This window comes from Magnolia sinica, chromosome 15 (genome assembly GCF_029962835.1).
Source record: "Magnolia sinica isolate HGM2019 chromosome 15, MsV1, whole genome shotgun sequence".
In the NCBI taxonomy this organism is placed as follows: domain Eukaryota; kingdom Viridiplantae; phylum Streptophyta; class Magnoliopsida; order Magnoliales; family Magnoliaceae; genus Magnolia; species Magnolia sinica.
In genome coordinates, this window is record NC_080587.1 from 21476226 (window position 1) to 21489715 (window position 13490).

The 13490-nt window shown below is 41.6% G+C and overlaps 1 protein-coding gene across 1 annotated transcript; it reads right to left on the reverse strand.

The window, feature by feature from the left end:
- Positions 1-3554: 3554 nt before the first annotated feature.
- On the reverse strand, positions 3555-12723 carry LOC131228249 (cysteine proteinase inhibitor 12). The gene is made up of 4 exons (XM_058224153.1): positions 12523-12723; positions 10910-11126; positions 4964-5109; positions 3555-3849 (listed from the first exon to the last, which is right to left on the reverse strand). Exons 1-4 carry the CDS (start codon positions 12706-12708, stop codon positions 3706-3708), a joined length of 693 nt encoding a protein of 230 aa, XP_058080136.1. The 5' UTR covers positions 12709-12723; the 3' UTR covers positions 3555-3705.
- Positions 12724-13490: the final 767 nt, after the last annotated feature.

Sequence of the window (13490 nt, forward strand, 5' to 3'; positions counted from 1 at the left end):
TCCATTTTGAGTGCGGATGTCTGTGTGGAAGGCACAGAAAAATTCAGTGCAGTTGCTTTCCATTGATCCACGTCATCACTCTAGGCACCACAATTATTTATGTTTTATATCAACAATGTCCATCAATTTTTACTGATCGCCCAAAAATGAGGCATATCCAAATCTCACATACCACATAAAGCGGGATTGAACGACTACAGTTGGAACCTTCCTAGGGTCCGCTGTGAGGTTAATTTCCCATATAACCTTTTCATGAGGTCACACAGATATGGATGAAGGGAAAACATAAATTTCATCCTGATCAGAGCCTTTTGTGGCCCCAAGATGTTTTCCACAATAGGCGTCCAATTACTACTGTTTCTATAGTGTGTCCCACTTGAGCCTTGGATCTGCCTCCTTTTTTGGTCTTATTCCATACAATGGTACGAAAATTTTTTGATGAACGGGGTGGTTCTGATACATATGTTATGATGGGCCACCAAGTTTTATATCTCAATACTTTTCCGTTTTCCTCTCACGACCTGGAATGTGCTGCACCACGGGAGTCGATTAAGTGAGACCCCGGACTCACCCCAGACGGTGCGGCCCTTACCGTGGCGCCTGCTTTGCGCGTGTAGTCTGTATCCGCCTCGTCCCTCCCGTTTTTCTCAACAGATTGGATGGGAAACCAAAAACAATTAAGAAGTTTTCAACAGTAGGGTGTTCAGTCACCACTGTTACCTGTAGTATGGAATGCCTGATAATTTGTTCTTAATGTGGGTTCCATGATGATGTATTTCTTGATCCATACCGTCCATCCATTTTTTTCCAGATCATTTTAAGATAAAACCCAAAACTAATGTAGATCAAAAGTTAAAGTGGACCACACCACTAAAAATATTAGGAATTAATGCTACCGTTGCTCAAGCTGATAATTGTATTTTAACTTCATCAAGTATGTGTAATCTTATGAAGAGGTCAAATGGAAAATAAGCCTTATGGTTGGCTTAGGAAAGTTTCAACGATAGTTTAGCTTGTACAATCATCATTGCTTCCTATGGTGTGATCTCACCTGAGCATAAGATGTACCTCATTTTTTGGCTCAAGCTCTAGAATTAGTTGGAAAAATTGATAGATGATGTTGATCTAGCACAAAAATCATGATGGACCCAGCAAAGTTCCATAAGTTAAAAGTTGTATGTGTAGTAAGCAATCGATTTAGGAGAGAAATCTGGCGTCTCCTGTTAGCTGGAGAGTAATCGAAAATGACGTGACCAATGAAAAGCAACTCTGCCTACGATACAGATGATCCAGCGTATCCAGGGCTTAAGTGGATCACACAGTGGGGTTTGAATTCCCACCGTTAAAAACTTCTTAGGAGCCTTAGAAGTTTTAAACCAAGCTGATATTTGTATTTTTCCCTTCATTCAGGTCCATAGGACCTTTTGAACAAGTTGATGGCAAATAAATATCACACTAAATCCTTGGATAGTTTCAATGGTGGATGTGGGGTCTATTTAAGCCTTGGATTTGCCTCATTTTTGGGCTCATATCGGAAAATGATACGACAAAATAGATGGACAGCATGAATAAAACCCATACGTCATGGTGGGCCCACAGATCCCGTCCAGGCAGGGGCAGGACACAACATGCTTCCATCTAAATTGGGGTTGAACAGTTTTTAACTCAGATTATTTGTAGACCACAAGCAATTTCTGCGTGATCAACAACAGCACACATTAACCCATTCATCATGGCCAACTAAGGCAGCAGGCTCGATAGTCATGACTGGCCATCGAAATCGATGGTGCCCCTTTTCTTTATTCGTTCTTTTCCATCGCTATTCATCATAACAGGCATCATTGATGTCTGCCATTACCAAGGGAAGGTGCGTGTGGCAAAAGAGTCCTGAAAAGAACTCAAGTAGGGCCCCATCACTTTTTTGGACTCACCCATTGGGCTCATAATCCCACATGGGACCCATCACTCAATAATCTGAACCATTGGACTCAAAACTCATCTTAAACATTTTATCAGGCAAAACCCACGTATTATCTCAAGGTGAAATAAACTTTGCCAAACTTGAGGATTGGAAACGAAATCCATTTCTCCAGGAAAATGATGCTGAATAAACAAACAGGGAAAAACAGCTTTTCAAACGTTTCTACTATTAGCTTAATGTACAAATAAACATGTGGCCCACAGTTATATTTAATGACATTTGATCCGTCCATCATGTGCACCCCTTCCTATCCTCGTTGGATCCCAAAACTCAGGAGGACCACAACATATAAAATCATGCCTAAAACCTTTAAAAATCACATCTTGTGGCAGACCCAATTTTGGAATGGTTTTTTTAATATATATATATATATATATATATATATATATATATATATATATATATATTCTTTTCTTTTCTTTTTGCTGTCGATCGATCCTGGTCAGATGCATCTTCCGCATGGATTAAATGGCATATGCAAGACACGGTGGACACCACATACCTTCTGGAAAATTTTTAATGGTGGGCTTCCCCATCCTAACTGTTCCCTGGGGTGTGGCCCCCCCGAGCTTTGGATCAGCCAGTTTATTGGGTTTTCCCGAGGACCTTAGGGAGCACACATGATGGACAGTTCGGACATCATTAAAACATGACGGTAGGCCCCCACATGTTGATTTGTATATTGAGCTTTATCCTGGATCCGTCCTCTTCCATCTTGATTTATTTTATTTTTCATGAATCCTAACAGGCCTAAAAACACAGTATCTGATCACATATCACTTGTATTTCAATGAGAAAAACACTGGCGGAGTGCTGATGATGTTTCATGCCTAGAAATGATACCGTGTTAGACGAGCTCTCAAACCGTTCAAATCATGGGACCTAAATGGATATTAAAACCTCTCATGGGTCCATTGGTGGGCCACCCATCGGAATTCAACACGAAAACATAATTTACTCAGTTCACGATTTTGCTCGATCCATCTGATTTTCAAGTGATCTCATGAATTTTATACTTTAATTCATTTATGCCACGTATACAATTTCCTAGTACCTGCATATCAGCCATAACACTGCCAGAATATCAAATAACTCCACTGTGTCAGTTCCCTTGGAACGTGCGCCACAAATGGGTAAATCTACAATAGTGTATGCTAGGGCAGCAACACGGGTCCAGAATGATTGATCAAACCCGAGTCAGGGTGGGCTGGATCGGGTTGTCAACGTCCACAGCAGGGTTCAAGTTGGAAAACGCCAACCAGATTGGAAATCAGGTTGGGTTGGGTTCAGGTTCGGTTGAGCAGATTTGGGTCAAGTTAGGTCGGTTGGGAATAATCATAGGTATTTGGGTCAGGCCGGGTTTGGGTCTGGTCATTATAGAGGAGTCCTGGTTGGGTTCCGGTTAGGCACCTTGAATTTGGGCAGGTTGGGTCCTCTTGAGTTCAGGTGAACACCCAACCCAACCCAACCCGGCTGGGTTGCACCTCTAGTGTGCATGTATTTTATGTATTAGACGACAGAAAAACATGGCACCCATTTTTATCATAACACGTATTTATTCACAAAAGAGAAATAAGATAAACAGATGCTGATCTGTGTTCATATATCTAAAACTGTAACTCATCAGTCGCTGTGGTTTGTAGAGTTTTGGGGGCAGGCGTCATTGTACTGGTTTATTCATATATCAGTATTCTGGGGTCATTCTTATATATAGATACATATGACTAGTCAGCATGCTCATGGGGTTGCATCTGATTCAAGTGGAAGGTACCTTCTATGTTCTTGTGCACTTCAACCTTGAGTTTCTCCTCCTTGCTTCCCCTCTTTAACTTGAGAAGCATATCGAACTTGGCAGAATCTTCTATCACCTGATATAAACGAAAGGTGAAAAGATGCAAACAACAAGGACCCACATCAGAACCCATCTAGTTGGTGGCCCATCGTTGTCTATCCAGATTCCAGACCATTGAATTGATGGGCCCCCTCATGAATATTCATCAAAAAAAAAAAAAAAAAGGCCCCCACCATGAATGGAGGAAGAGGCTAGGCTAAAAGCTTCCATATGATGATATCCAGCAATAGTCCAAAAAGGGTCGAAGGATGGTTAGTAACTTTCAGCATGGAGGATTTTTGGGTATGGGGTTTGCCAGAATTCATCCCGATGTGTAGCAATATGATACATTGGGATTTTATCCATTGGACTAGGGCATTTTCCAATGACCCAAACCATTTATGTGAAACGGCTCCCCTTAAATGGGAGCATGCCTGAATTTTTTTTTCAGATTGCATATTTCAACCCTTTGATTACACAAATGTTACGTGATCATCCATTTTCAAAGCAAAAATGCCAAATTTCGAAGGGCCAACTTAATCATTTAAAGATTCTATTTGTTTTCTATTCACCGTGCAAGTTGAGACTGATCATATGAACGGTTTAGGTCTAGAACATCCATAACCAAGTTAAAAGTCCCAACATACCATATTGCAACACATCAGGATGTATTCAAGCAAACCTCTTTGGGTAATACCCATTCACAGTGGGCCCCATCAGATCAATGGGAAAGCGCATCAGAACTGAACAATTTCCCTCCAAGCAGACAGACAAACGGCAAAAGGAGGACTATATGACACAAAATGATCCTACTCATGCATCCAGCATGCAAGTGGTATACACAAGAATCCAATCCCACCCATTCTCAGGAGTCCAAATTATCGCACTGCTTGGACGATCCTAAGTAGCCAATCAAATGGACATCTACCATTAATTTTGACCTTCAATGAATTTTCATTCTAACAATCCATTTGATGACCACTGATCAGTAAGATCATCCCATCCAATGTGACTTTTGATCTGTGCTCCAAGTGTGGAATGTGTGAGTTCAGTACATGTACCACATATGTAAAGTCGATTCATGAGTACATTAACATAGCTTGTCTGTATCGAAAGAAGAGAAGGGGTATGAGAAAGGTGAAAATGCTGACCTCAGCCTTCGCGTCGACCACCTCTAGCAGTTCATAAGGGGCCAGCGAGTTGGACCTCTGTTGGATGGTCTTCACAGCATGGTTTGCTGCATCTTGGACCACAGGATCATCTGCTGACACTGTTTTCCATCCTGGTTCGTGGTCACCTGGTTAACATGGCCGGATTAGTTTCACTAAGAGGATTCTTCTGAACTTGGGAAATTCAGACAATGTCCAGCTACAGACAAATTCCATGGATTTCTAATGCATATGCTTGAATCACACATTAATACATGATGCAAACAATTGCAGGTAGATTCAATCAAATAAATGTAATGTAATCCCCGTAACAGTAAAAAAATTTTAAGGATGAAAATGTATTGGCCCTGTCTCAGCATGTTATGGCCCTGTATCAGCCCATTACGGACCATTTTTTTTTTTTCCTCAAAATGAGCATTACAGCCTTGTATTGCATAACAGGTTCCACCTTTACTGTTACCACTATTACGTTACCACTTTTTAATATCATGAATGTAGTGTAATAAGATTTGAGTGTTTTACGAGCGTGAACAGGTAACTGCTTTCATGCTGAAGGGCTAAAGAAAATGATTTTGCCATATTCCTGGGCGCCATACCATGCTTGTGTTTCGAAGTTCATGCAACATGGATAATAGAAGCACATGCCGAGGTGCATAGGCACAAACACATGCATCAACAAGGAAGAAGAAAGTGATGTTAATATAAGCGGAATGAGAAAGCTTTTGATTGGCCCTCACTCTCTAATCCTTTATTTATAAGCGAAACATTTACAAGAGAGGAGCTACAACTTAGAAGATATCAAGAGGGATCAAGATCACCCCTTATGGTAGACTGCAGAAGCACTGAAATACATACAGTGCTTATGACATAAGGGCCTGTTTGGATTTGCATATTAGGGTGTATTGTATTGTATCCGGGTATTGTTCATGTATACATTGGATGGTTTTCAGAATACATCCAAATCAACATGCCATTAATCAATGTTTGGATAGGAGGTATTGTTCGGGCAAGTATATCTGGGTGTGTGTACCGACATGGGTGTGTACTGACAAGCTAACCCACAAAAAAAAAAACGTATACAAATTCTTGTACAGATCAATGTTTGGATACGACGTATTAGGCCTGTGTATTGAACAATCTATTTTTTAGGAGCTGACGGACCATGATCTGGGCCACCTTTGTGTCGTACAATTTCAACGATAGATAGTGAGAGAAAACAAGGGCATCATCTGGTCCGTTGATTTAAACCGTTGATTAGAAAGGAACCCCAATACCAAAATGGTCGCAGCGAAACCCATCATCAACACAAAGAAGCCCGACCCGGCACCCACCCCAACACCGACGGCGGGCCCCATGTAACACCCCCTGCCACCCCCGAATGACGTCGGGGCATAGTACGACACTGAGTAAGTGAACCCAGGCCGGCTCGACGGCGGGACCAAGTAGCTCCTTGACGAGGAGGAAGACAACGATGACGACGAGAATGCCCGCCCGCCCATCCTCCCGCCAGAAGCCGCGAGCGCTGAATGCGGGTCATAGGCCAGGAGGACCCCCAGAAGGACGGCTGTGATCGCCGGCTTTTGTAGCGATTTCAGGGTCTTGAAAACGACATCGAGAATCACTTGGAAGGGATTGCGTTGCTCTCTCGACGGGGATCCGATCTTCTTCGAGGAGTTGGAGCATTTGATAGGAGGAAGGTTGGGTTTGGAGAATCTGACGATAGGCTTGGAGGAGGTTAAGGTCAGACATGTCTAACGGTAAGACCATATTGGGAGACTCTGTAAGAGAGGATTCCATTTCAGAGAGAGAGGCTTTGAGTTTGGGAAGAATGAAGGGATTGGTTGGAGTAGTGAAGCAGTAGTTGCGGCCATCAATGGATGGTTGGGAATCTCGATTTGTTTTCTTTTTTTTCTTTCTTTTTTTTTCTTCTGTTATTTTCTTTTTCTGTTATTGTGAAGGCGGTTGGATGGTTTTTCACGCGAATACGTTGCATTGAATAGTCTGTACTGACAGCATCAGAGCCGTCTGACAATCCTCTACCGTCGCTGCGATTTTTTGGAATTACGATGTATTCACGCGCATGGTTTTCCACGCATCTCAACTCCAAACTAAACACGGTAAATGTCAAATCAAGCCCTTTAATACCATACAATACAGTCTAATACGCGAATCAAAACAGGCCCTAAGTACACTTGATGAATAGGTCACACATTATTAACACGGTCTATGATTGACCATCAAAGAGCTTTTTTTTCACCTCTTTTTCCTCTTGTGTGTGTGTGTGTGTGGGTGGGGGGAATGACGGTAAGGTAATTTTTCACCATACAAACATTTTGTCAAGACCATTGTCGCCTAAGATGCACCTGTAGTTGCACAAGGGGTGAAGTGATGAGATAGAAGATTCGGGAGTTTCAACACCCGGTCAAGGGTTCGAGTATCCATAGGCAGTGAAATCCCACTGCGGCATGAGTGTGTGGGGATGTATGTGTGCGTGTGTTTAAAAAAAAAAGAAAAAAAAAGAAAAGAAAGAAAGATAGAAGATTCGGGTGCATGATCAGGATTTCTTTTCTCCTCCTTTTATGGGGGGAGATTTTCGCCCACCGACTTCCAGATTACAAAACCGAGTGGGAATCATAGCAGAAGCAGTCATAGAAGGCCAGGGCAACCTCATTCCTATTTACATGCCTCCAGACCTAATTACTGTTGGTATAGAAAAAATCTCAGATGGTTCTTCGGCTATTAATTCCAATGCAGCTCTAAAGACGATCCAAAGACATGCAATAGCATCCTCATCTATGGCAGTATCTTACCCAAGCTCGATGGAAGGCAGTGGCAATGTTGAAATTCTTGGCAATATTAAGCCTCAAGACTCAGCTAAGCTGGTTGCAGAGAGGGTACTCTCCACCTGGGCCAAAATCTACACGAATGTGCAGCCACTGCTACTCATACGAGAAACTTGACCAAAATCAGAATGTTAAGCCAAAATGCACACCCTCAGCTCATGCTCCAATCATAGTTCTAAAACTCAGTGGGTTGACTCAAAACTCAACTGAGTCAACTCACCTCGATGGCATTTTGAACCAAGTCTCATGGAAACTCACTGACTGGATTGATTCCGTCAGATCCTGAGAAGACTCATCTAGTTGGCTCAAAAAATCGGCCAACTCGATTTGAGTCAGCATGACTCGACCAAGTCACTCACTCAGTCAGCTGGGTTTTTGTTGTAAAAGTAAAAAGCGTTTTATGCAATAATCAAAGAGGCAGCATCATTTATCAGAGCAACAAACACCACGCTGCAATGCACAACTGTGTTGTGTTTCCAAAAAGTTTAAATGCATTACCTTCTAAAAGAAAAAGTATAAACAGCTAGCAAGTAGAAGGTGTGGCGCAAATCCAAAGCGTGATTTGAAACAGGAGCAGCAGCTGGGTAGAATGTTTGCGGCTTTGTGCAACTAAGAGTCATGCACCACAAATTCCTAATGTCAACAAATTGTACTCCCTATAAACTATAGAACCTAAACAATATGAGGATGAAGTTATGCTGGTTCTCTCCATAGGACTTCTCAATGTAATCTGATACTCAGTTACAGGTTATTGGTACTTACCAATGTTGTTGAATCGCATATGCGACCACATATTTTTTGCTTTAATTTTTTTTTTTTTTTGGAAAAAATTCAAAAAAAAATTGTAAAAAAAGAAAAAGAAATTAAGTTATAGACAAAAAATTATTTTTTTACAAAAATAAAATAATGTGCCAACCGTTGGCCAATATGCGATCGCATATGTTGTATGCAATCGCATACATCACATATGCCATCGCATATTTTCGCATATGCTACATATGTGATCGCGTATGTGCCAGATCGCACATGTCATCTGCATATGGATATGCGCATATGCGATCACATATGCGCATGTGGTCGCACATGACAACAATGGTACTTACCCATCAGTAAATAGCGTGGCTTGCATCATAAAAGGACAGGAATAGTCCATCTTTTAAGGACCGGTAAAAACATCTTCAACTCTTAACACAATATCATTGGGTGGGCCTAGAGCAGCTTGAACCGGAAGGCAGGATATCGATCAGGGGAAAAAAGAAGAAGATAGAAGCCCAATAAACATTGCTCAAGTGATGATGAAGACCAATGGTGATGACAGAAAACAGGGGAAGGATGAAATTTCAATAGCCTCTCTGGGTTTCTTACTACATTTCACTACAAGATGCCCGTGCATGCTCCCTTTTCCCCTCGGTTCTCCCTTAAGAGAGGTCCTTCACTGTCAGTGTATGCATGCCGTTCATGGCAGGGGTCAGAAAAGGTTAAAATGCTGAGACAGTGTTAGCTGATCCTTTTACAGAGAAATTCTTACTACACACATGGAGCAAACTCGAAAACTGAAATTATTCAAACCAAAAAACTAAAAAAACAACCCATTGAGCTCAACCAAATAACTGGGCTGATGAGTCTTAAGCCAAGACGAAGGCAAGGCCACCTCCCAACTTACACCAATTCGATCCTGGCTAATGCCATTGAAGGCATTGAGCCCAAATGCCCGATTAACTACCCTGTTCCAAACCATGTGACATGTAACCACCTTTCAGATTTGTTGCAAAAAGATCTCTCTTATTCCACCCTGATAAATCAACCACAACCCTGCTTGGGGAGCTAGGTTACAAAGCAACCTTCCTCTCTTTTCCATCCAATCCATGTGTCATGCTGCATGTCATGCCTGGAATAATTCCTGAATCCAACCTAGTATTCACCCAAGCTATCTTGAGGGGAAAAAATAAATAAATTTTCGAATGGACCTACTCTGCATGTCATCAGGATACATGCATGAATAGGTGTTCAACTGACCTGTGATCATGAAGGCAATGGATATGCTGGGTTAACCATACTTCCAATTCTCAGACGATTTATGGTTAAGATTTTATCCCTTGCAACTAGCCATCGAAAAGCCACCACCCTCTGAGGACCCAGATAACTACAACTAGTCAATTGTCCTGCATCACGAACTATCATCACGTGATTGTACCAAGGTCATTTCCAATTTAAAAATCAGGCCCGTTGACTCATTAGGTGGTTTCAGAAGTCTATGAAGTTGGCTGAACAGGTTTCCCTTGGTGTTTTAGTCACTTATTCCACAGGCAATTTGTTGAGGTACCAATGTGCAAATGATGCGAACTTAGTCCTGTTTGAAAGCCTATTTAGTTAGATTTGAAAAGAACCCAAGATCATGCAACTCTGATACTGTTGTGCTAGTTATGGCCTATTACATACACCTATATGGTTGTGAAGAGATTCAAAGGCATTATAGTCATCATTAATATTTTACTGAAATAAATGGTTAAGAATAGATGCATTGGATGGTTAGGATTGCATTAGGGTTTTTCTTAACTTAACAATGAGTAAAGACTGCTTTTCTAAATACCTATAATGGTTATTTAAATAAATAATCTTCCTTGGGTTTAAAGGATGATCTACTTCCTTTCAGGCATGCATTGCCTATTTGCCTTCATTAAAGCCTTCGTTAGAAGAGCGAGGGAATGTTGTGATTACTAGCATCATGGCTGGTAGGTTGTTGAATATCAGCCCACAATCCTTTTATTTTTCCATTGAATTTGCATCTAAATTTTATAGTTTGATCTTCATGAAAAAGTTATGCTTCCAAATCAAGATTTTCCTTTTCTATTTGGTTGCTTCTTGAATGGTACACGTTTGCCATAGATTCGGCCCCTTGCCCAAAATGTACATAAAGGTGTCAAAGATCATTCTAATGCCATGCATAGAAGTGCATATAGCCACATAATCAATAGAAAATAGGCACATAAAAAATATTCAACCAGTCATTATTTGGTGAAATAATATCGCAATTTGGGATAATTCTATATAAGAAGAAAGAAATCATAGGTTCCAAAATCATTACCTCGCTTAGCACCGAGATCTGAACGGGTAAACGCGCTATCCCCAGTGTGCTTGAATTCCTGCAACTCCTTGAAATTCTCCCATGCCTTGACCCATACCTTTGCTTCGTAAAGCTTCTTCTTACCAGCATCAATTGCCTCCAGAGTAAGATGGTGAAGTTTACCAGCAACTGTTTGCTCTTTTGCTTTCACCACTCTCACAAATTCAAGAAGAGCATTCTGCATGAAGATCAAAAGCAAACAAATTTATAATTAAAAACAGAAACACCAAAAAGATCAATACGTCCAATAAGCAATCTTCAAATGCATCATTGAAAAAGGAAGAATCAATGGTTTGCATTTGGCAGAGAAAACATCCAAGGATCAGATGGCTAACATTGGTTGAACAGCACAAGTTCCACATGATGGGTCGCTCGGGACAGGCCCCCGCCATGTGAGCAGTCCCAAAACACCACACCATGTAGCCATATGAGCCCCATCTATGGAATGGCCAGCAATGGAACCTGATTGTGATTGACACAAACACCTCAAATCTCCATGGTATATACATGTGTCCACAGATCAGAAACGTTCATCCAGTGGGCCATACCATTTGGTATCAGTGGCAAACAACTTGCACTGATGGAGAAGCCCTAACCATCAATTTGTGCTGATTCACAGTTGATCCCACCCAACAAATGGTTCTGATCACCAAATCGTCTTGGAAATATGCGAAAAGCAATAAAAGAGAAGAAAATAATAGATCTATAAGAAAATCGGACCGGAAAAAAATAGAAAATAAAACCATAACCCAAATGATCAAAACAAGAACCCAGACAATGGCCCAAAAAAATGCAGATGAGATCAAAGAAAATCAGGAAAAAAATACCATAAAACCAAACAGCAAGAAATAAATCCTTTTTTTTTTTAAAGGCCCAAAATCAAAACCCGGCAGCAAAAAATATATAAATAAAATAAAAACAGAAAGGTATCCGCTCATATGGCACCTACCACCACTTGTAGTGGTACCAGGCTGTTGTGGGGCCCACGTCACCATGAATCAGATCCATCCCATCCATTAGATGCCCCCTTCGACGCTACGCCATGGGGCCAAAAATCAATCCGAACCGAAACTCAGCTTGTCTACAACACAAGTAACAGTTGGAACGGGACGCCCAACCAATAAAACCTCCCCCGATTCGTGGGCCCAGCGTGTTGTGTGTATTCCATCTAATCCATTCACCAGATGCGCTCCACTGGGATGAACAAACACACCAAAAATCAGGCCAATCCAAAACCCAAGTAGGCCACAGTCATGATTTTTAAACCCTTCCCTTCGTTGTGACCCACCAAAGTTCTGGATCGGCCTGATAATTGGTTTCTACAGTGAACATGAGGGGGTGAACACGATGGACGGGGTTGATCGGATAACAGTTTGACGTGGGCCCCACAGCCAGCCCGGTACCACCAGAAGTACCATATGAGCGCACCTCAGAAAGAAAAGAAAACCACCCCATTTCGTCCTCTTTCTTCCTTCAACAGAAAATCCAAAAAAAAAAAGGAGAAAAAAAGATCGAATGTTCTTCTTTTCTTATTCAAAAGAATTTAGAAAAAAAAAAACTAAGAGGGAAATGACCTCTTTCTTGTTGTGTTCTTCAACAGCGAATCGAGCGAGTCCTTCGATCTCCAAACTGTTCTGATGGTCCGAAGAACAATCAGAAATCCCTCCAAGAGCGGTAGCCATCTTTATCCAATCCCTCGAAATTCCACTATCACAAGAAAATAGACAAACCAGAAGATAGAATAGCGCGATTCTTCTCATTTTAATACTCTCTCTCTCTCTCTCTCTCTCTCTCGCTCGTTGGATTCTCTCCTCTCTCCTCCTTTCCCTGATAACACGTTGGCCCTCTTCTATTTTCCCTGTACGCCACGTGTCAGACACGTGTAATGCATCTGACGGTTGTAAGAAGACTTCGCTTGAGGTGCGGGACAATTGCCTTTATTCTAAGCTTAGCTTACGGAAACGGATTGGCTGCTACTCCTAACTGGTGGTCGGTGCCCTGTGGGCCCCACCATGATGAATTTGTTTCATCCATGCCGTTCATATATTTTTAAAGATCATTTTAAGATATAAAACAAAATATGAGTTATATGTCAATCTTAAATGGACCACATTACAGGAAACAGTTTTGAATGAGTATCGACCATTAAAAACATTTTCGGATCATAAAAGTTTTGGATCAAGCAATTTATGGTTTTTCCCTTGGGCCTGTATGACCTGATCAACAGATTGGATGTCAAATAAACAGTACAGGGTGCCTTAGGAGGATTTTAATGGTAGATATCCGATAACTATTGTTTTCAGATGGGGTCGTCCACATCTCTCTAATTTTTAGGATAAAGCAGTAAAATGATCTTTCAAATAGATGAACAGAACGCATGAAACGAACACAACATGATGGGGCTCACACAGCACCGACCATCGGCCACAGGGCTGGTGGCAGGGGGAGTAGCTTGCAGGAGACGCGGATGTCGGAAGCGGTTGTCTGCTGTGCCGCACACCAACGACCTGGTGGTGCGATGACGTCACCAAGTTCGGTAGTT

Bases quoted from the DNA above. Each gene is read 5' to 3' on its own strand.
- LOC131228249 (XM_058224153.1), bottom strand. From the start codon at position 12,708: ATGAGAAGAATCGCGCTATTCTATCTTCTGGTTTGTCTATTTTCTTGT. The intron at 11,127-12,522 runs GTCATTTCCCTC...ATCTTCATGCAG, and splicing joins AAGAACACAACAAGAAAGAG to AATGCTCTTCTTGAATTTGT. The intron at 3,850-4,963 runs GTCAGCATTTTC...CGTTTATATCAG, and splicing joins TGGTCGACGCGAAGGCTGAG to GTGATAGAAGATTCTGCCAA.